The following is a 24,781-nucleotide window of genomic DNA, read 5'->3' on the forward strand; positions in this document are numbered from 1 at the left end:
GACCTTGATGGGGAGATTAAAGTAGAATCTAGCTGGATAGTGAAGTTGTGCTGTAGAGACGGATTGGCAGGGAGGACGAGAAGCTCAGTCTTTGCCAGGTTGAGCTGCAGGTTATATTCCTTCATCCATGCCGAGATGTCCGCCAGGCAGCTTGAGATACGTGCAGCTACTGTGGGATCATCAGGTTGAAATGAGAGGTAGAGCTGGGTGTCATCAGCATAGAAATGGTAAGAGAAGCCATGTGTCTGTATGATGGGTCCCAGTGATGTGGTGTAAATGGAGAAGAGGAACAGTCCAAGAACTGAACCCCGAGGAACCCCTGTAGTCAGTTGATGTGCTTTGGATACCTCGCCACTCCAAGCGATCCCGAAGGACCTACCTGTGAGATAGGACTCAAACAAGTGGAGAGGAGCTCCTGTGATGCCCAGTGATGAGAGGGTGGACAGGAGGATCTGATGATTCACAGTGTCGAAGACAGCAGACAGATCCAGGAGAATGAGAACTGATGATTTGGAGGCAGCTTTTGCGATCCGTAGGGCTTCTGTGACTGACAGCAATGCAGTCTCGGTTGAATGCCCTTTCTTGAAGCCAGATTGGTTTACATCTAGTTGGTTGGTCAGAGTGAGGAAAGATGATACTTGGTTGAAGGCAACTCGTTCAAGTGTTTTCGCAATGAATGGTAGGAGAGAGACAGGTCTGTAATTCTCTAAGAGTGATGTGTTTAATGTCGGTTTCTTAAGCAGTGGAGTTACCCGAGCCTGCTTGAATGCTGTAGGAAAAGTGCCAGTGTGGAGGGATGAGTTGATGATTTGTGTGAGTGCTGGTAGAGGTGTGGGAGAGATGGCTTGTAGAAGGTGTGAGGGGATGGGATCTAGAGGGCAGGTGGTAGGGTGACTGGAGAGGAGAAGTTTAGATACTTCTTCCTCGGTTAGTGGAGAGAAGGTTTTTGGGAGTGGGAGGGGTTGGACTGGGTTCCTGTGTGTGTGGAGCTGATAACTGACTGCTGATGGTTGTTGTTTTGTAAGTGAAGAAGTTAGCAAAATCATCAGCAGTTAAAGAGGAGGTGGGTGGTGGTGGAGGTGGACAAAGGAGGGAGTTGGATGTCTTGAAAAGTGTTCGTGTGTTAGCGGTGCTGTTGATCTTGTTGTGGAAATAAAGAAGATTTTGCAGCATGAACATCAACAGAAAAGGAAGAGAGCAGAGATTGATACATACTAAGGTCAGTTGTGTCTTTTGATTTGCGCCAGTTCCTCTCTGTTGCCCTGAGTTTGGTGAGGTGTTCACGAAGAACCTTAGATAACCAGGAGTTAGAGGGAGTAGTGCATGCTGGCCTGGAGGAGATAGGGCAGATATTGTCTAAAGAAGAGGTTAAAGTGGAGCATAAAGTATATGTTGCGGTATTAACATCCAGAGATGAGAATTGTGAGGGAAGAGAAGATGACACAGCAGAGGAAAGATGAGAGGGAGAGAGTGAGCGCAGGTTACGTCTGAAAGTAACTGGTAGGGGGGTTGGTGGAGCATGTGTAGAGATTTGTAGATTGAAAGTAATGAGGAAATGATCAGAAACGTGGAGATGTTTCACCAAAATGTTGTCTGTGATGCAGTTGCGTGTGTAAACCAGGTCCAGTTGGTTGCCTGATTTGTGAGTACCTGTGGTGATGAGCTGTTTGAGATCGAATGAGGCTAGGCAGCGTATTCAAAGATGTTATTTGTCCACAGCCAGGAACAGCACATCTGCGTGGCATCGTAATTTTCCTGTACACAGACCCACTCGCTGTCCGTCGACTGAACACTTGTGAGGCGCGCGGGGCGACAACGATACGAAATGAGCGTAGTTGTCTTGCGCTTAAAGCGTAGTAAGAGATCATGGCATCTGAGGCAATGTGAACATCAGCATTTCTAAGATCAATCACACCTGGCATCTGCATTGGGCGTCTTGTAATAATCTCATGAGGGCTCAGTCCTACTGATCTGTTAGGTGATGCTCTCATACTACACAGTACAGCTGGCAGCGCTTCAACCCATGATACTCCTTCCTGATGCATTTTGCTTAGCCTGGTTTTGATTGTTTTGTTTGCCCGTTCAACCTGTCCTGATGCTTGTGGTCTATATGGGCAATGTAGATTCCACTTAATCTTCAACATTCTAGAGACTTCCTTGACTACCTGTCCTGTGAAGTGTGTACCTTGAAGTGTGTATCTGAGTCAATGCAATCTGGTAATCCCCATCTGGGAATGAAATCAGTGACAAGACATTTAGCAGTATGTGCAGCTGTAGCACGCCCTGTTGGATAAGCTTCTACCCATCTTGAGAACTTGTCTATTACTACCAAAACGTCAGTTTTTCCCTTACGACGAGGCAACGATATGTGGAGCTGGGGTATGTGCTGCTGGTGTAGTGGCTGCTGGTACATCATTATTTTTCTGACATTTAACACACCTCTTGGCTGTTTCGGTGGCTACATTTCTGAATTTTGGATTCCACCATTGATTTAAGAACCTGTGATTCATTGTTGCTGGACCACTGTGACCCAAATTGTGTATTTGTTGAGCCAAATATGGCAACAGTGATTCCGGAGCGATATACTTTCCCCCTTTGGTCCAGCAACCGGATTAATCTACTTTGGCTCCTTTGTCTAACTATGTCCATGCTTCATATAAAGGAGCAATTTTGTACAGATCAATGATTGATTCAGGAGGCAGAATTGTCTTCTGTGCTGCACTACCTGAACACACTTGCACAGTCTCATAGGAACAAGCCTGTTTAGCTGCTACATCTGCAAGATTATTACCTTTAGCTTCCACAGTGTTAGTTGTGAGATGTGCTTTCACTTTGATCACTGCTAATTTCTTTGGAAGTTTAATGGCAAACATTAGATCTTTCACTAATCCAGCATGTTTAATGAGGGATCCAGTAGAAGTTAGAAACTGTCTGGTTTGCCAAATGACACCAAAATCATGAATTTCCCTAAAAGTGTACCTGGAATCTGTGTAGATATTTGCAACCGATCCTGAAGCTAGCGTGCATGCTCTTGATAAGGCTACAAGTTCTGCAGCTTGAGCTGAAAAATTATCTGGAAGACGACCTGGAACAACTACTTCAGTGGTGGAAGTTACTGCATATCCTGCTCGTCTGTTACCTTCAATAACTTGAGCGGAACCATCAACATGTGGACAAAATGTGGGAGTTTCTGCTATTTCACTTGTCGCTGCGTAAGGAAGCGTAACACAATCATGAGTCATTTCGCCTTCATCCTCTAACACAACTTCAGTCATTGCAGATATCATACATGAGGATGGGTTTGTGACGGGTGCACGCTGTAAAACAATATTCGGGGCTGTGAGGGTTGTTAACCAATTTCCTCAACGAGAGGAAGTGACCGAAGTCACCATTTGCTTGATTCATTAGTGCGGACACTGTTTGAGGGCATCTTACGTTTACAGCCTGTCCTAACACCATTCCTGATGAAGCCTGAAGCGCTAAATGAACTGCCTGTACTGCCTGTACTGCTCTGAGGCATGGGCCACATACCTTGAGCGACTATGTCAAGTTTACCAGAATAGTAATGAAGTAATGAAATCTTGCATTAGACATGCAGTCATGAAGCCTAAGTGTTCATGGACATAAAGCACAAAGGGTCTATCAGATTGGGCAATTCCTAATGCTGGTGCTTGACATAGTGCTCTCTTCAAATCATTGAATGCTTTGAGGTGAAGTTCTTCCAAACAAACAGAATCTGAATCTTTACCATGACCTTTCAACAAGTCATAGAGAGGCTGAGCAATCAAGGCATATTCTTCAATCCATATTCTACAGTGACCTGCGGTTCCTAAAAATGAGCGGAGTGTTTTAATGGTAGTAGGCGGAGGTAATGGCTTTGACTGAAGCCGCTCGATCCTGTGTAATGGATCTATTTCCTGCACCAATTGTTTGTCCCAGAAATGTGACTTGCTTTTTAGCAATTTGAGCTTTGTGAAAGCTGCTTTTGTCTCCTCTTTTATACAAATTTATTGTTTATTGGCTACTGCCAGTGTTTCCCAAACCTTTCCTGAAGGACCCTCAACACTGCACATTTTCTTTGTCTCCCTAATCAAAGACGCCTGATTCAACACCTGAATCAGGTGTGTTTGATTAGGGAGACAAAGAAAACATGCAGTGTTGGGGGTCCTTCAGGACAGGTTTGGGAAACACTGGGCTACTCTATAGTCTATTGTAAGTCTCCATGTTTCATTGGACTTCTTGATGGGCCATATGGGTGAATTGCATGGACTGTTGGTTTTAACTAGCACGCCTTGTGTCAGCAACTTTTCTACAATAGGTTTTATCCCCTGTATAGCTTCCTTATTGATCTGATATTGTTTGGTGACCGGAGGTGGAGTCCCCGTCAATTTAACTGGTTCTACACCTGTCAACAAACCACAATCATCCTTGTATTTAGCCCATATTGGATGATTCTGTAAGAAAGCATACTCTGGAGGGATTACATTATTGGTAGAAACTTGTGCTGAGGACATTTTAATGCTAGCAAATTCTGAGGACATGTCTAAAGTTAGATGTACTTGTCTCAGGAGATCCATGCCTAAAATTGCACCTGTATTCAATGGAGCACATAGCAATTTTGTAGTCAGAGTTTTTGGGCCAAATTGTACCTCTATGGGCAGGGTTTCATACAAAACAGAATCTTCACCTATTACGCCAGTTAAACAAAGTTTGGTTTTCTGGTACGGGATGTTTAAACCTTTAGCCAATTTTGTAGGAATTACTGTAATTTCTGCACCTGTATCAAGCAAAAAGTCAATCTCTTTCTCTTTTATGCTACCTTTCACAAAAATTATTTTGTCATTGCAAAGGATTACAAGGGAAAGGTAGCTATTCACAGCCCCAACAATTAGTTTTTTCCTGGTCTTGTTGTGCTCTTAGAAGAGCCTGAACGAGCTGTCCTAAAGTTTCAGTGGACACTTGTGGAACTGCTTCAGGGTTGTAAGCAGGCTGAGAAGGAGCAGCATTATGCATAGCATTTCTTTTTGTATCTTGCAACTTCTTCCTACACTCTTTTTCCCAATGTCCTAATTTTCCACAGTAGTGGCATTTGCCTTTTTTAGACCACCTGTTTTCTTGTTTTGCTGTGCTAAATGTAGCTGCTGCTGCTACTCTCACTTTGGCTTTAACATCAGCATCTCTTTCCCATGTAGCCAACCTGTCTAAGTTACTTCTGAGAGTTCTGTTAGACCAAGTTAGATCTAGGAATGGCAAAGCTCTTCTGTACTCCGCTACAAGGCCATCTGCCCAGATGCGAACTAGGGGTCCTTTATCATCTAGCACACTTTCACTGTCATCAACGATTCCACTGTAAGTTACAGCTGACTGACAAAACCTCTCGGTATATTCACTCACAGTTTCTTCTTTCTTTTGTACACAGCTAGTAATTCTAGACCAATCTATTTTGGGTCCCAGGATATTCTTTAGAATTTAAGACACCTTCTCTCAAATCACCTTTACTGGCATGTAGCAGTTCAGAAGCAACAGCAGACTCAAAATGGTTGAATTCAGATTCAGTTAGAATTTGTGACATCAGCTGTGTGACTTCTGGCAGACACATGTCGTAAAGACGCATTTTGCTGATCAATGTTCTTCTAAATTCAGAAAAATGTGTATGTGCTGAGGGTAAGCATTGGGATGGTCTCTCTATATCTTTAGGTCCTAGCGCTTTGGCAACAGTTTGTATTTGGACAACAGAAGAGTAGGGAGGAACACTTTCAGTTCCCTCAATTCCCTGAGATCTTCTCCTACCGCCACATACTCTTACTGAATTTACAGGCTCATCAGTTACTGATTGCATGGCTACATCTGTTTCAAAGAAAGCTTGTAAGTCAGGATAAATGTTATCCGGCTGACTAACTTCTACATCAGTTTTTTCTATAGCTTTGTTGCGGTTCAATTTCTTAGTCAAAAAGGAAACTCTAGCTCGTAGCTCTTTTTTCTCTTCCTCTAACTCGGAGATACGCTGAGACTGCTGTGTAGCTAGTGCTAAACCCAATTCTCTGTGGCAACAGATTATACCATTAAAATGTTTCTTGCGGATACTTGCTCCAAGCACCTTTTTACACTCATCTATTGGCCAAGTCTTGTCTGGATGAATCTCATATTTCTGCGTTAGTTCTAAGTGTCTAACTTTCTCAGTGACTATTAGGTTCATTTGTACTCCTAACAGTGATTTGAATTCGATGTCTGACCACAAAGGAGTCGCTAGACCATTTTTTTCAGTTGTGGGAACCAGTCTAGCATTTTTTCTAACCATTTTGTGATGTTTCTTTGTTACCACACAACCCCCCCAAAAAAAAAACTTATCTGATCAACAGACACCGCTTAGCTATTGTTAACCTTCCAACACCACACCAACAAACACTAAAACTTCTCTGATCAAGAGGGTACACTTGTGAACTATTGTTAACCTTTCAAATTACCAACACTTCACACTTAACTTCCCTGCCTACATGAAACAGGGGATAAACCAAAATATTAGCATGTAATGCTAATCTTCTCTGTGAAACAAAGGATACACAAATTACTAGCAATTTACGCTAATCTTCCCTGCCTAACAAGAAAACGGAGGATAAACCAAAATATTAGAACGTAATGCTAACCTTCCCAGCATGAACAGAGGATTAAACTTCTATGACTACACATTGGATAAATCAACTTCTCACCGTCTCTAGCAAACGTAGAGGGTAACACAATAACTAGCACGTATTGCTATTCTTCCCTGCCTGAAACAGAGGATAAACCAAAATATTAACGTAATGCTAAACTTCCCTGCCTAAAAAACAGAGGATAACTTTCATCTCTAAAAGACAACTTTAGAGGATAAACTTAGTTAACCAAACCCTGCAGCTGTTTGTTAACGCTTCTCTGACGGCGCAGAGGATCAGACATTTGTACTGGTCTTGAAGGTTCTTTTGGATAGAGCAGCACTCACCACAACCCTTGGTTGAGAGAAAGATTCAGTCTTGTTGAGCTTGAAGTTTCAATCTGGATTTAGATTGGAGGAAGCTGGAACTTCATCTGGGTCACGGCACCAAAACGGTAGTAAACTTTTTCCTTCGTCAAAGCAGAGACCAGGAGACATTTCGATATCTTTCAAGCAAAAGTTATTCTTTATTGAGAACTTTGCTTGTGCGTTGCTGTAGGTCCGTCCAACACAGTCTATTTAAACAGTATATACCTGGTATTTTTATAGGCATTTTAGGAGGAGGGACTTCTGGGGGTGGAGACAAATTCAAACAAATCATACGAAAGTAGGTAAGAGTTGATTCTATCCAGCAAAAACCAGTTTGCAGTTATGCAGTTTAATTTAATCAGCATAATGCTTCAACGTCTGAGCTAGGGCGTTGAAAGCCATTTGCAGAACAAATGGCAAATGGGCTTGGGGCCCAATGGGCTTGGGCAAATGGCTCCGAAAGTAATTTGCAGAACAAAACGTGAGAGTCTCAATGATCTGACTCATTTACAAGTCTTGCAGGATTTACTGCTGGAAACTCAATAATCATCAAAAAAATGTCCTGATTAATGGTACACTTTTTTTATATACTGATCAACCAGAATTGATGGAAGGTTATGGGCCCTATCTTACTCCCGGCGCAATGCGGTGCCAGGCACAACACAAGTGTTTTTTGTAGTTTCAGCCCAGCGAAATTATCATTTTCACATCCTACGCCACGTTGTTTAAATAGCAAATGCATTTGCGCCCATTTGTGCGCCCATGGGTGGGCAGGTCTGAAAACGAGGTGTCTTCAGGCACATTGTTGCTGCATTGCTATTTTGAGGCAACTGAAATAGAATGCACCATTGACCAACTGAAAAGTCAATGGCACAATATTTTTTTGTTATTTAAAGAGCGCGTTAGTAATATGCGCCCCTAGGCAGATACAATGCGTGTACACTTTAAACTAGCAAAAGTGGATTCGGATACGCTCTAAGTTTGCTTACGCCGTGCTCTTTAGACCATATGCTTAGATTGTTAAAATAGGGCCCCTATTCTTCAAACATATATCCTCTATGTCATTGACTGACATTACTCAATTTTGAATTCAAACCAACAAAGTGACTTTTTAAAATAGTTATTATCATTTACAGTATTGAGTTACGTATTTTTAATTCTTTCTTTCTTTCTTTCTTTCTTTCTTTCTTTCTTTCTTTCTTTCTTTCTTTCTTTCTTTCTTTCTTTCTTTCTTTCTCATTTTTATAGCCATGGCAATAAACAGATGTTCTCCTGTCATGGCATTCAGCTTGCAGTTGATTGGTTTCTTGAACGTGGCCATCAAGACATAACAGTTTTTGTGCCAGCCTGGAGGAAAGAACAGTCCCGCCCTGATGCTCTTATCACAGGTAAAAATATTTGCCTGCTTGTCCTCAGATAATCAAATGAGCACATGTTGAAATTTAAACTTGTCTGTGAAGTTTTTCCTTTGTTTTTTTCGGTATACATTTTATGGTATCTTAATTTTATTTTCCATTTTTTGTTATTTTAGGTTTAGCATCCATGTGACTATATCAATCAAACAGATTTTTTCACATTATTTCCTTACAGGTCAGGAGATTTTGAGACGGCTGGAAAAGGATAAGATTCTTGTTTTCACACCCTCACGTCGTGTCCAGGGCCGCAGAGTAGTCTGTTATGATGACAGGTTTATTGTTAAGCTAGCTTATGAATCAGATGGCATCATTGTTTCCAATGACAACTACAGAGACTTGGCTGTTGAGAAACTGGAGTGGAAGAAGTTTGTTGATGAACGCCTTCTGATGTACTCATTTGCAAATGATAAGTAAGTCTGTTGAACCTGGAATTTTGAGGTATAAATATTTGTGGGATTTAATTTTGAAGTTTGCTTTTTTGACATTTATAAAAATTAGAAAATTAATCTTGGAAAAAATCTGCCAGGTTTATGCCTCCTGATGATCCATTGGGTCGTCATGGGCCAAGTCTGGAGAATTTTCTAAGAAAAATACCCATAATTCCAGAGCATAAGAAACAGCCCTGTCCATACGGTAAGTGTTGACCCATATTTGATACTGTTTTACAGTTGCCTGAAACTATCAACTGTTTACTCAAGTCAAGTCAAGTCATCTTAATTTATATAGCACTTTTAACAATGTAGATTGTTTCAAAGCTGCTTTACAGAGATAAACGTATAATTTAAGGTAACAGATTGTTTTGGCTTTATAGCGGTTCATGAATAATGTTACTTTCCAACTAAAGTTAGTTTTGATTGATTCACTTCCGTCGAAAGGATAATTTGTTATTAAATTAGGGGCCGCTAAGACGACACCGTTCTCTCTACACAGACTTTAAACGTGAACCTGTGATAAACACTGATGGCGCTCACGTGCGCATCAATAATTGATTCTATAGTTATGTGTGTTTGAATATATGTGCGCATATATTTACTGTATGTATAGCCAAGCTATCACTCACTTTAAGCAAATTAATTACATTACTATTATCAGCTGATTGCTACAATTAAACTATTCAATTAAATTTAATTGCTATAATGCTTCCTACTAGAGTGCGGATCGGGCCGACTTTTTCAGTCCGAGCCCGGCCCGCGTCCGACAGAGCAGTAACCGAACCCGACCCGAGCCCGACAGGCACAAAGATATTTATGTTCGAGCCCGACCCGAGCCCGACAGTTAAAATCCCTTTTTTTTCTCATACTAATGACAATTGTACGTTAGTTTGTGTGGAAAGCCCGCTGGAAGGCACTCGGAAATGTCAACAGGACAAGCGCATCAGCGCGCGGAGCAACAAGCGCTCTTAACACCTGGCGCGCGCACATTATGCACGCGTTTCGTTGTCACGGCTACATAAACAAATGTCCGCACACAGGAAGACGGATGTTATGGTAATATTTTACATGTATTTTAATCACAAAAACGAACGTTTGCATCAAGTGAAAGCATCAGGCACATCGGCTACCTACATAAGCTGTTTTAAATTTAAAATGTTCAATGCCTTATCGCGCTGATGTGACCGAGCCCGACCCGAACCCGAACATCATTTCTAAATATCTGTCCGAACCCGGCCCGGCCCGTCGGGTACCGGCGGGTCCCGTCGGGCTCGGGTCGGGTATCCATCCTCTACTTCCTACTACTCTTATTATATTTTTCTTTCTACCAGCCAATGATGATTCTGAAAGAAAAACCACACAGTTTGTTATAGTAACAAATAGGCCTACAACTTTCAAGCGCATTGGATTGACAGATAAACCATACGCTCTTATTTCAGTGTTCCTGTTAATGTTGTGATTAGTTTAGTAGATAGTTTGCTTCATACATTCAGTTCAACAGCATTAAGTTATAGAGGGTACACTTTATCACTCTTGAACTAAACATGCATTTTAGATACTTAGGTGTTCTTGCTCCATCCAATAAATGCACATCCTTAAATGAGCACTATAGTGTATTCATTTTAAAGTCCATCTGTAGTCAATCATTTTATCCATTAAAATAATCACCAAAATTTTTCCTGTGAACGAAAAACTATTCATGCCTTAAAGGTGCAATGTGTATTATTTCTGAGGATCTATTGACATAAATGCAATATAAGATCCATAACTATGTTTTCAGTGGTGTATAAAGACCTTACTTAATGAACCGTTATGTTTTTATTACCTTAGAATGAGTCATTTATATCTACATAAGCGCAGGCACCCCCTTCTATAAAGCTCGACATATTGTGACGTCATTTTTCTACCGTAGCAGACTGCGAACAAACAGCGCTACAGAGCGCGTTTCGTCACTAATTTGAATGAGAAGCAGCAGAAAAAGACGCCACAGAATTTCGCGAAAAAGAATGACCACAGATATTGTTTAGAAAAATAAGGGAGAAATGAAGGCAAAAATCACGGGTCAACACCTTTTTTCTGCTGGATAGGTAAGGTATTCCAACTTTAACAATGCAAATGAAAACTGTTGTTTCATAATGTTAGCATAACATAGAAGCTAGCCATAGACACCGTGAGAGGTGACTTTTCCCTTGTCAGTGGTGTAAAATATGTAGTTATATTGTTTCATGTAACTTAGTTATTCTCCCTTGCTGTGTTATGGCTTTGCTATGTGGGGATAAATGTGCTGGTTACGTTCGGGAGACAATGCTGATTAGTACTATTGACCGTAAAATACTAACGTTAGCCTACAGCATAACAGCTCATATTAGCCAGCTAAACTTTTACTAATCTTCTCCCTCGCTGTGTTGTGGGTTTGCTATGTGGGGTGATATGTGCTTTTATGTCGGCCACCGTAGCTTCTCCTTCGAGTTTGAAAAGGGAGGGATAGGTTTGCCTCACCACTAGATGCTGCTAAAAATCACACACTGCACCTCCAGTCCTTAACTTTTTTGGGTTAAAAATTATCCAAAATAATTTTCTGAGCAAGTACATAACCAGCCAGTGTTCAAAACTATCTGCTTTCCTTAGATTGATTCAAAACGGTAAGGTTGTTATAATGTTTTTAATTCCAGTGGTACTGGTGGATTTCAGCAGGAAATTTGAGCATGTCTTTACGTCATTACGTCACATCTGTACACATAAAGAAGGTGTCTCGGCTAGTAGGCTATATTGCGTGTAAGGATGTTGGAGGTGAAGATTTATAGCCTTTTCTCACAGCACTTGATATAATTAAACATTAATTTGATAGCGGATCCAGAAAGGTTCAAACGACAACCACCAGTGACACATATTTCTGTAATTTTCTGTGACAGAAAATTAGAATATTACATGAAATCACACAGTAATACCATGGTCATGGAACCAGGTTTTGGTTCTTTTGGCTGTGTGGGCAGGTGCAAATCCTGCTGGAAAATGAAGGAAGCATGAAGTGCTCTGAAAATGTCCTGGTAAACAGCTGCGTTGACTCTGGATTTAATAAAGCACAGTGCCAAAGTCCTCTTTTCTGATGAGAGCAAATTTTGCATCCCATTTGGAAATCAAGGTCCCGGAGTCTGGAGGAAGAGAGGAGAGGCACAGAATCCACGTTGCTTGAAGTCCAGTGTAAAGTTTCCACAGTCAGTGATGGTTTGGGGTGCCATGTCATCTGCTGGTGTTGGTCCACTGTGTTGAGGTCCAAGGTCAACGCAGCCGTCTACCAGGAAGTTTTAGAGAACTTCATGCTTCCTGCTGTTGGCCAACTTTATGGAGATGCAGATTTAATTTTCCAACAGGACTTGGCACCTGCACACAGTGCCAAAGCTACCAGTACCTGGTTTAAGGACCATGGTATCCCTGCTCTTAATTGGCCAGCAAACTCGCCTAACCTTAACCCTATAGAAAATCTATGGGGTATTGTGAAGAGGAAGATGTGATACGCCAGACTCAACAATGCAGAAGAGCTGAAAGCCACTATCAGAGCAACCTGGGCTCTCATAACACGTGAGCAGTGCCACAGACTGATCGACTCCATGCCACACCACATTGCTGCAGTAATTCAGGCAAAAGGAGCCCCAACTAAGTATTGTACATGTTCATACTTTTCAGTTGGCCAGCATTTCTAAAAATCCTTTTTTTTGTATTGGTCTTAAGTAATATTCTAATTTTCTGACATACTGAATTTGTGATTTGTATTAGTTGTCAGTTATAATCATCAAAATTAAAAGAAATAAACATTTGAAATATATCAGTCTGTGTAATGAATGAATATAATATACAAGTTTAACTTTTTGAATGGAATTACTAATTTAACTTTTTCATGATATCCTAGTTATATGACCAGCACCTGTATGTGTAGGCTTACGTTCTGTACGATAACTGGCGCAGTCTGCTTTATTAGGCGCTTTTTTCTGTTCGCGCTGCTTGAGCTAAAAATGCTTTTGTTCTTTATATTTTTTGTTTACACATAGGCATGCTATTTAATGTTTTTAACTAAAAGAAAACTTTAACATATATTGTAAGCTTGTTGTGTATATTGCCTTATCGTAAGCTTGTTCAGAAATGTTGACAAAATAAAAAATTCAACTTAAAAAACGAATATTCGAATATAAAAATTGTATGAGACCGAATATTCGAATGCAATATTTTTTAAAAAATGCCCATCCCTGTGGAGAAAGGCATATAGTTCATCATAACATCGTAATATACATCATACACCCGCTGTATTGCTAAATCTACCCAATTTTTCATATCAACAGAAAAATATACCGGGATAACATGGCTTTTCTCAAGACTCCCCTGCTAGTTTGCGGTTAATGATATGCTAAAGACCGCCGGCAAATTGACGTGATTGGTTATAAGGTAGTTTTGTGACGTCAGAAACACCAGCGATTTCAAACTGCATTTTTGAGACACCCTGTTTGCGCTGACATCACACCTCATCAGCACGTTACTGAACACCGTAACTGAAAAAGCAGCCACCTTTTACAGTTCCTCCTGAACCAAAAACAATGATCTTTTGCCGTGTTCAACCCATAACTTACGTAATTTCGAAGAGATGGAAACTCATGATGTTATACTACCAGTTTGTAACTCAGATAATGTGTTTCAATGGCAACACTATCAACCTAAATGCATCTGCAGCAGTCAGGTGGTACAGATCAGTGCTCTTTAACCCCTTAAGCGGCATCCCCTTTTTTTAATAGACATGAAAATGCACATTCCGAACTTAAATGGTTGTAATTCAAGAATGCTTTGGAATATTGATGTAAGATTGGTCTTGTTTTAAAGAAGAAATTTGGCAGATTTTAGAAGTGAAATACATTCAGAAAGTTAAACAGAAAAAAAAGTTATAGAACTTCTATAGATCTATAGAGTTTATGAAAATGTACAATGTAAAATTTTTTATTATTCATATTTTATATAAAATATATATTTTCAAAACCTGGTGGACTTAAGTTTAAATATGTAATGGCTGTGGCTGCTTTATGTTCATTATTACTGTAATGTTATGTGCTTTGAGACACAAGGTAGTTTAACGGTAGTTTAAGCGCACAAAAAATTTGCCAGATTCTGTAACTCTGAAAGAATAATGCAAAAACTCCCTTGAAAGCTGAAATCCTCACAATGTGCGCATTCAGCTCCCTCGAGAACTAAACGCGATTGCTTCTACTCAGGGCCGGTTCTAGACATTTGGAGGCCCTAGGCAAAATGTATGTTGGAGGCCCCCCGCCACGCCCTCCTCCCCTCCACCTTTCAGAATTCATGAGTTCACACTTACATCAAATTAAATAGAGTAAAGATTATGCGTATTTGGCGAAACCCATTTGTGATGGGAATAATCTAGAACTAGATTGCATTGTATTTTGGATTGTGTTGTTTACATCCAATAAGAGATTATTAAAATCAAAGTGAGGAGATGGGGTGGTGGAAGAATGCTGATAAACTGTCAATTAACAGAAGTAAGTCTGTAGTATATATACACCTCTTATCTCATTAATTGGGTTAATTAACTGAATGTGCTCCACTCGTGTTTAATAAGGTTTAATTTTGTGAACGTGTTCCTCCCGAACTTTAATAAAACATTATTAAATAAAAAGCACTTGAAACATAAATGATTCCTACCCATTTTATTTGTACAAAACCTGTTATCAGTATTTTTATATTTTTACTTAAATGTGCAAATTAATTTAACTTTAATTGAGGTAGAAAAAAAACATTTTTTATCTGAAAAGTAATCTGGACCAGCACTTATTCTTATTCCATGGCCACCTACAGAGGCACTCTGCTTTTTTTGGAAGCAAACTCAATTTTTTTTGTGTCTAAAACAAATAATGTCAGGGTACATTTGTTTATATACACTGTAAACAACAGTGTTTTTTAAAAATGTTTCTTTTCCTCATTGCTTAATGTTAATTTAATGACAATTTTTTTTTATCAGTCAGGAATTTGTTTAAAGTCATTTTTTTCAGTAATTTATTTATAGTAGGCTAACACACTAACCCACTATTTGGGATAATGAACATTTTTGTTTTTGATAGACTAAATATAGTCATATTATGAATTGTAGTAGAGAAATACATTTAATATAAATATACACAAATCAGCTGCTAGTGGAATTGATAAACTACTAAATAAAAAGTCTAGTTAATTTTTTCAACTGTAATCGTGTACTTATTCATATGCTTGAAATGGCATACTTATTTTCAATAAATATTGCAACAGTATTTATGATTGGAAAACTAAAAAGATAAAGTAACCTAGGTCTGTTATGATAGAGCAGTAAATGTAGGCTAAACATCTGCATTTTAGAAGATATACAGGCAGCCTACTGTTTTGAAACATAAGCAATGCTCTAGTAAAGTGTGTTTGCTCTTGGACTGACAAACTTCTTTACTTTTTCTTTAGTATTTTGCCAATCAGCTCCTGATATCGATTCCAAAAGAATCGATTCCTTGATGCAGAAGAGTTAGGAATCAAGATTCGATTCCACAGGTTGTATTCGATACCTTCGAGGGGAATCGACTCATTTGAAAGATTCAGATGAACAGTTCATGAATTCGCCTCTCTCTCCAACAGTGACTGAAAGTCCAATTCATTTCCGCGAACAGATTCTTTCGGACGGTTCGTTTAGAACGTATTTCTATTTTCTAACAAAAGTCAGCATTGTACGCTCGGATTAAAAGTGTCAGAAGCGAATTCAGTCTGTCAACGGTGATTGCGCTCTTTTGAACTCATAATAACCGTAAAAAAGATCTATCCCAAAATGACGCAGATCGTCTGTCAGGCTCAGTTTATTTTTTACAACACATTAAAATCACTCAAAAATAGATGATACCTCCATCACGAGTTTGACTGTATTTTAATTTATATTAAGTTGGACTGTAATTTCAAACAGCCATTTTAAAATGCATTTTATTCCTGTGATGCTAAAGCTACACAGGCTTTGTAGCTTTTTTTGTGTTGTTGACATAATTGTGAGAGAGCACACTCTCTTGAATTAATAGCAACCCCACACATGGATGGTCTACAATATACATAACAGGATTTATTTTAAAATGTATTCCAGTCTTCCGTGTCACATGTATGAATTATTCTAATATTCAGATTTTGTGCTGAAGTCATGTCTTATTCTTATCACAGTTAAAAACGGTTCTTATGCTGCTTAATATTTTGTGCAAACGTGATACATTTTAGTTCAAAACAGCACTTATTTGAAATATATATAATATAATACAATATACTTAATATAATATAATAAACAAATTGAAGAAATTAAACTGAGGTTTATGACGACCATAATGTGTGTGTGTGTGTGTGTGTGAGATTTTTGAGACTACATAAAGCATAAAACCATCCAAATTAATTGTAAAAGCTATTGCATATGAATTTGCATTATTCTCTATATTTAGGTTTATCTTTATTAATATAATATACTATAATTAATAAAATAAGTGAATTTAAGCATTTAAAGACCCCCAGTGGTGAAAATCAAGTTTTCAATGTTGTTTATATGTCTATGTGGTGTTTTTTAAATATGTTTTTAGATAAACCATGTGCACATTCATAAGTCTACACCATTGCTGAGTATTTTCTCCCTTACACTGCAGTGAACAAAAGTCTCAAAAATGCGGTTTGAAATCGCTGGTTTTTCTTACATCACAAACTACCTTGTAACCAATCATGTCAATATGTGAGTGGGCTTTAGCATATCATTAACTATGCTGCGAAGTATGGGAGTCTCAAGAGAAGCCAGGTTATCCTGGTATATTTTTCTGTTGATATGAAAATTCGGGTACGTTTGGCAATATAGCTGATGAATTATATGATGTATATTACTATGTTATGATTAACTATTTGCCTTTCTCCACTAATGTTCTAAGTTGTTCAAAGCATTTCTAAGGATACTGATTTTTAGAAGGCAGCTGTCTGACTCTGAGGTGGCAAATGGGAACATGGTTGTGTAACATTAGCAACACATTATTAGCTGTTTGATAACATAGTCAAGTAAAAAGGCTAATCATATTAATTTGGGGCCAAGCACCGAAGGTGCGGAGGCACCTATTGTATCTGTTGGCGTACCAAAAATAATAATTATTTTTCTTCTGAATGGTCGTCTATGGCAGCCCATAGAACCGCTTGCGGGAAAGTTGTGCAATTTGGCACACTGATAGAGGACAGTCTGAACAGTCACCATAGTAAATTTGGAGTCTCCAAACCAATTCCTCTAGTGCCACCAACTGTCCAAAGTTGCACACATGTTTATGCTAATAACTTTTGAATCGTAAGGGCTAGAAACAAAATATTTTTTCTCATGATTCCTATCCTCAAGACGAGTCGATTGCATCATATCACGTAGTTTTCTGGTATGTAAATTGATCAGCCATTTTGAATTATCTGAAAAACTCCTCCTAGGCCGATGCTCCGATTTTCACCAAAATTGAACTAGATCATCTCCAGACCATGCCAACAAAAAGTTATGGAATTCATGTCGAGTCGTAGCCTGGCTAACGCCAGACCCAATTCTCGTTGAGACTTGGGTCTGGGAACCACATGTGCATTTTCTCATATTTGAGGCGTGGTTTACGAATGCCCAGCGCCGTTTATTGGGTGCTAAGAATGTCTATCAAAAGCGCCGGTACGTAGCTCATAGCCAATCGTTTCCATTATACCAGATGACGTATGTAGAGTGACAGAAATTAGACAAGGAAGAAGACGATGGGTAAGATATTTTTGTGTAAACAATAAATGGATATAAACAAACTGCTTAGTTGTGTCGCATATATGTCGTCATCGTCTTGCTGCTCCCTCCCCGTTCTGTGATTGGTTCCCTAGATGAGGCGAAAATCTGGTCCATGGTATCCAGACTGCCTTTCAGCGTGAATAAAATCGCACTGCGCAAAGGCAGTATGGGGAAACCCAGGATAGTCGATTCGTCAAACCGACTAGTCCTTGCAAAAACAGACATAAGGCTGTATCTCCGCAACGCTTTATCGTATTCAGACCAAACTTGGTACATGTCATCACAAGCAAGACCTGAGGCTACATGCTGCGTTTCGGCGCAGTGCCACCTGTAGATATGAAAAATGGCTGTTTTTGCTTATAGCTTCTGAACAGTTTATCCAAAAATCCTAAAAGTGGCCTCATTAGATTCAGGGCAACATGCTGAGTCGATTGATATCCAATTTTCCCAGATCAGCCATTTTGGCTGTCAGCCATTTTGAATTATGTGCTAAAATGCTGTATTTTATGAACGCGTGAACGTATCATTACGAAACGCAGTATGGGTAATCAGTACAAGGCCCTGAAAGTTCTCACAAGATTACGAGACAGCGCCACCTTTTGGTCAAAAGTTATAATTAAATTTCCAAAAATGCTTATAACTTTTGGATACATTTTCCTATTGTAATTACACTGATCTTAATAGATTCTTTGGGTTATGCTGAAATCATAGATACCAATATTGCCATATTCAGCCAAACTTCATGTCCACCATCTTTATTTTCTTTTAAAACCTACTTTTTCGAACTCCTCCTAGACCGAACGTCCGATTTTCACCAAAATCGTATCGTGTCATCTCCAAACCGTGCCGAGTAAAAGTTCTGGATTTCGTGTCAATAGACAAAACCGTTTTTGTATACCGGAGCGACAAATTTGATGCATGATGCCAAAATGACTCTTCAGGCTTTATATCTGCAATGCCTTGACATATTGACACCAAACTTTGTATGTAGTCAAGTCATCTTCATTTATATAGCGCTTTTAACAATGTAGATTGTTTCAAAAATGCTTTACAGATATAAACTTATAATTTTAAAATTTTTGTCTTTATAGCGGTTCTTGAATAATGTTATTTTCCAGCTAAAGTTAGTTTTGATTGATTCACTTCCGTCGAAAGGATAATTTATTAAATTAGGGGCCGCTAAGACGACACCGTTCTCTCTACACAGACTTTAAACGCGAACCTGTGATAAACACTGATGGCGCTCACGTGCGCATCAAGAATTAATTCTATAGTTATGTGCGTTTGAATATATGTGCGCATGTTTGTAATTCTCTACAAACCAAGCCTAAATAAACTACTTGTCCTGCCTATAAATTTGATACAGTATTTTATTTTATCACTACGGGGTAGATACGCAAATTTTCCACAATGCTTTATCTGTAGAGTGATAAAGGGATAGGCTAGAGGGAGAGGCTAGTTGGCACTTCAGCACTGCATTGTCATCGGGTCCAGGCGAAGGTCCTTCGTCAGATCTGGATACGGCCTGGATCCGGCTGGGTGCGGGAAAACCTCGGGATAAACAAAGACACTAAAATTAGCGTAGATGCCATTCTTCTTATGATGTAACGAGTACATCAGGATTTAAGGGAAGTGTTCCCAGTTCCGGCTGACCTAATCTATGCAGCCTAACATTGAGTTATAGAAGTCTATAATGCATTATGTGAATGCTAGGTCAAAGAGATGTGTCTTTAATCTAGCTTTGAACTGACAGAGTGTGTCTGCTTCCCGGACAATGGTAGGAAGACCGTTCCAAAGTTTTGGTGCTAAATAGGAAAAGCATGTGTTTAGTTTAAGCAGTCGATTTTGATATTCTAGGTATTATTAACTGGCCGGAACTGACTATAATGCGTTAAGAGCTCGCTCAAGTACTGTGGAGCTAAACCATTTAGTGCTTTGTAAGTAATCAGCAATATTTTTAAATGTATTCGATGTTTAATAGGCAGCCAATGCAGTGTTGACAGAACGGGGCAAGTATGGTCATACTTCTTGGTTCTGGTAAGAACTCGGACTGCTGCGTTTTTAACTAGCTGTAGTTTGTTTGTTAAGCGTGCAGGGCAACCACCCAGTAGAGCATTACAATAATCTAGCCTTGAGGTCATGAACGCATTAACTAATTGTTCCGCATTTGTCAATGAGAGAATATGCCGTAATTTAGATGGAAAAATGCTGTTTTACAGATTCTAGACATGTGACTTTCAAATGAAAGATTGGTATCAAAGAGCACACCCAGGTTCCTAACCGACGACGAAGACTTAACAGAGCAGCCATCAAGTGTTAGTCATTACTCTAGGCTATTACGTGTGGAAGTTTTTTGTCTAATAATTAGAATCTCTGTTTTTTCAGAATTTAGTAGTAGGAAATTACTAGTCATACAATTTTTTATATCAGCTATGCATTCCGTTAATTTTGTGAATTGGTAAGTTTCGTTAGGTTTTGAAGAAATATACAGCTGAGTATCGTTGGCATAACAGTGAAAGCTAATTCCATGTTTCCTAATGATATCTCCTAATGGTAGCATGTACAGAGTGAACAGCAGCGGTCCTAGTACTGAGCCTTGTGGTACCCCATACTGAACTTGTGATTGATAAGACATCTCTTCATTTACTTCTACAAACTGATAACGGTCAGATAAGTATGATTTAAACCATGCTAGTGCAATTCCACTAATACCAACATAATGTTCGAGTCTATGTAAAAGGATGTTGTGGTCAATGGTGTCAAATGCAGCACTAAGATCAAGTAACACTAATAGAGAGATACAACCACGATCGGAAGCGAAATAAACCTAAAATTCTGGGGACAGGAGCATGTGTCCAAACTTTAATCTTAACAGTTCTATTTCATCAGATACGATCTGTAAACAGGGCTTTAAGTGTAAAATACCGAACTTGTCCTTTAAGAAGAGGATCTATGACATCTGGAAGCATCTCTTTCAGTAGCTTGGTTGGTATAGGGTCTAACATATGTTGTGGCAAAACAATATTTAACAAACGTAGCATTCCTAGGCAAAAGAGACGTCAATATTCAAATTGTATTTAAAAGAAAATATACATTTATTCTGCAGAATAGTTCCCATTCTAGCCACACAGGCCAGCTGCAGGGTGAGGTGAAACCCCCACCCTTACAGACCAGTTTGCAAAGCAGAGTGAGACCAAGATAGGTGTTCTTTTTTGGAGTCTTATAATGTTCTCATCAAAGGCATTCTTGCACCCACCCCAGAGGGCAGGAACAAAGGAATCCCCTCCCTAGCCTGGGGTCTTTCTCAGTGTCACACCCATACAGTTGTATCAACGTTACAACATAAAGCTCAAAATACAGAACATATGGCATTCATATATTATCATTGAGAAAACAAAATAAGAAATAAAAGATTAAAACTGCCACTACAATTTCTCCCTGTTTTTCATTCTCTGAAAACTAAAAAAATGCAACAATTTTAAGTCATTTCATCATATTTATACCTTTCATTTAAATCTTCCTTGTATCCCTTCCGTGACCATGTGACTAAAACCCAAATGTGAGACATTCAAAACTGACCAATCAGATAATTACAACTTCCCTCATTGCACCAAAGGTGGGACAATTTCATACCCCCAAAATACACACATCTTAGGCCTACAGGCCTTGATCACTATCAGCACCTTGTTTCCTTTACAGACTCCAAATGGTCATTACGGAAAGAGTTGGTGAAAAACAGTAAAGCAGATGTCTTTGTTCATTTCAAATATCTTGGATTATTTTCAATCCTACAATTCCCCATTGGTCCCGTTGGTCACACACATTGAATCCAAAGGTGACACAGTCCATAAAGATATGCTTTCTGTTGTGTGCAGTTCCATCTTCAGACTTTTCGTCCATGTTTGTTTCAATAACAGTTTGTCAGTGTTCAGTCTTTTGTTCACCATCCAGCCCTGCAGGAGTAGGCTCTATCAAATTGGGTTGCACCGTTATGCAAATCATCCATCAAATACTTCACATCTCCACAAGAACAGGCACTGAATCTTGGAACAAATGCTGGTTCCTCTTTCTGAGGAGGACACAGAATGTGAACTTGGGTTGCAGGGATCCTGTGATTAAAGAACATCTAGCACAATGAACAGCAAAAGCAGACACATGTCATTTGTCATTGGTCAGAGGATTGATATGGTCAGATTGAAATTAGTCTTCCGGCAAAAAAGCCCTTAAATTGATGTACTTAAAAAAATATGGTCAAGGAATGATAAAAGGAGATCTTACAAGTTCTTACACTGTTTCAGGAAACACTCAAATAAATTTCATTACAACAAAACAACAACTGCTAGTTTAAAACATAATTTCATGAAGAGTATCAGCAAAATATTCAGTGTAACCAAACACAGAAATTCAATTCAATTGATGTCCAAAAATATTATAATAATAAGTCCAATGGTCAAAATACAAATAAACAAAAATAAACAGAATACAAATAAAATACAAATAAACAGAAACCCAATAAGTTTCAGAAATCTTTCAAAATCATTAATCAGAATAAAAATAGTTATACTTCGGTTAAAATGAGAAATACTGACATACATTTCAAAATAACTTGGTTAGACAAATGATTACTTAAATGATAAAGTAAATCCAAAGAAAAATAAAAAACAAACAACTACTCGATACAATACACTGTTGTTATTCAGTCTAGATTTAAAAGACTTAATAAAAATTGTATGCGTTACATTTTTGTGAGGCAGTCATCTGCAGATTTGACTTTGTGTGAAAATCAAATGGTGTTATGGCTGCATTTTGCTGTGGCTATGTGTAAATTCATTATGCTCCAAAACAAAGATGAGGTTGTTCTCTTACGTAGAGTTCTCTCGTACTGCGTCGAAAGACGCTACGGGAAAGATATTTTTTTTCGAGATTGAAGCCTAAAAATTAATCCTTAATTTTGTAAAATATTGTAAAACGCTTTTCTGTAGCATACAACCTTAGGCGGAGCAAAATCGCTCACCCATTGGCTGCTCCGCCAGAAAAGCACAGCCTATGCGAGGCCAGTGACGCTGACCAATGAAGGCGCTTCGCGCCCTTCTGCGTCACCTCCCGCCGAAACGGGCGTGGTCTAGGCCTATAAATACAAGCATAGCTGTCTCCCACTCTGATTTTCTAAAATTCACGAAGCTACACGCATCGTTGGATTGGATTCGAGCCGCCACAGCCGTTTGGAACAAGCACCTCAGCAGGACGAGCCCTTTATCTGAAGCCGCCGCCTTCAGCCGCCGTTCCCTGCTGCGCTTCTCCGGCGTGGAATATCCTTTTCGCTTTCGCTTTCTGTGTGTTTTGTGTGTGTGTTCGCCTACTGCGTCACACACTTTTTCTCACAGAAAGAGCAACGAGTGTCTTTCTAAAGATGCCTCGTGATTCCTGCGGCTCCTGCCGAGCCGTGCTCATCGACAGGGACCACCACGTGCTGTGTGTTTCCTGCTTGGGCGAGGAACATGCAGCTATCGCTCTCGGAGATGGCGGCTGCCATCACTGTGACATGATGCCCATCGTGACTCTGCGGACTTGCCTTGCATCATTCGCGGAAGCTGCTCACCCACCCCCTGTAGCGCCGCAAAAAGCGCCGCGCTCAGCGGGACCCTGAACCTCCCTCCACGAGGAGCTCGCCGCCGCCGCCGCTAGCTCCTCTCACCACTTCGTTGGAGTCACTCACCGACGGACAACGGCCGCAGCCCGCCGCCTTGTCCGTCATGGAAGACGACCAGCAAGCCGTTTCTGAGGGGGATGACGACTGTTGTTCGCTTCTCGCTTCGGGGAGCGAGGGATGGGCGAGCTCCGTGGACCTCCCCTCCCCCGCTGTTCCGGAACGCCGAGGAGGGAAGATCAGCATCGAGGCAGAACTGATGCGTCTGCTCACACAGGCCGTGTCGAGCCTCGGCCTCGATTGGTCGACGCCCGAAGAGTCTGCTTTCAACCGGCTGGATGGCTGCTTCCTCTCTGGAGACCGCGCTGCGCCCCCCTCCAGACACGCCCCGTTTCTTCCTGAGCTTCATGAAGAGGTGGCGAAATCGTGGAAGGCGCCTTTTTCAGCCAGGGTACGTACCTCTGCCTCGCCAGCATTCTCCGTTGTGGACGGTGCTCGAGACAGAGGCTACCATGCTCTCCCTCCGGTCGAGGAGGCGGTAGCGACTCACCTTTGCCCACCCTCTGCTGCACGGCGGGCTAAGGGAGTCCTACCATCCAAAGCTTGCCGCACGTCGTCAGCTTTGAACGGCCGCGTGTATTCCGCCGCCGGACAAGCTGCACACCATGGCGGTGCTTCAAATCCACCAGGCCAACCTCCTCCGCAAGCTAGACGAGGAAGGCCCGGGCGCGATCAATGTTCCGGACTTACGTAGCTCCACGGACTTAGCTCTTCGTGCTACAAAGTCCGCCGCACACGCCATCGGCAGGATTATGGCCTCAGCTACTGTTTCCGAGAGACATTTGTGGCTGACTCTCTCTGAAATGGTGGAGTCAGAGCGCTCTGCGTTCCTCGACGCTCCCGTTTCAGCGACTGGCCTCTTCGGATCATCCGTGAAGGACTTCGCGGACCGATTCGCCGAGGTACAGAAGACTTCGCAGGCCATGAGACATTTCCTGCCAAACGCTCCAATTCCAATAAAATGAAAAATTAGACACCCTACAGTCTCATGGACTTAACGGACACATGAAATCAGCAGCCATTGTAAGTACACAACACCGAAAATTCCTATGAAGTGTGGTATATATATTCATTGAAATTACTGTACTTTAAAACACTTGTTTAAAAGAAAAAACACATGTATAAAACACTAGATGGCACAATATACCTATTTTTAATAGAGTCGTTCTGCCCCCCTCCCCACACACACAGAGACAGGGGGGCTGTCTGTGTGTGTGCCCTCCCTCCCCTCCCCACACAGACAAACACGGGGGGGGGGGGGGGGGGGCTGTCTATGTGTGTGTGTGTGTGTGTCTGTGTGGGGAGGGGAGGGAGGGCACACACACACACAGAATGGCAGGGGGAACTCTGTCAGAGAGAGACAAAACCACATTCAAACCAAAATATCTGACTTCCTGTTGGTCGGAGCTAATG

The 24,781-nt window shown here is 40.4% G+C and overlaps 1 protein-coding gene across 1 annotated transcript in view; it reads left to right on the forward strand.

Moving 5' to 3' along the window:
• LOC307000515 (putative ribonuclease ZC3H12C) overlaps positions 1-24,781 on the forward strand; it is a gene marked incomplete at both ends in the record, with an annotated part of 77,361 nt that overhangs the window by 26,537 nt on the left and 26,043 nt on the right. The window contains 3 exons of the mRNA XM_079616158.1: positions 8,246-8,385; positions 8,588-8,822; positions 8,939-9,045. Of these exons, the coding sequence (XP_079472284.1) occupies positions 8,246-8,385; positions 8,588-8,822; positions 8,939-9,045 (482 nt within the window). The remainder of the gene's footprint in view (positions 1-8,245; positions 8,386-8,587; positions 8,823-8,938; positions 9,046-24,781) is intronic.

Source organism: Phoxinus phoxinus (genome assembly GCF_949152265.1).
Source record: "Phoxinus phoxinus genome assembly, chromosome: 6".
In the NCBI taxonomy this organism is placed as follows: Eukaryota; Metazoa; Chordata; class Actinopteri; order Cypriniformes; family Leuciscidae; genus Phoxinus; species Phoxinus phoxinus.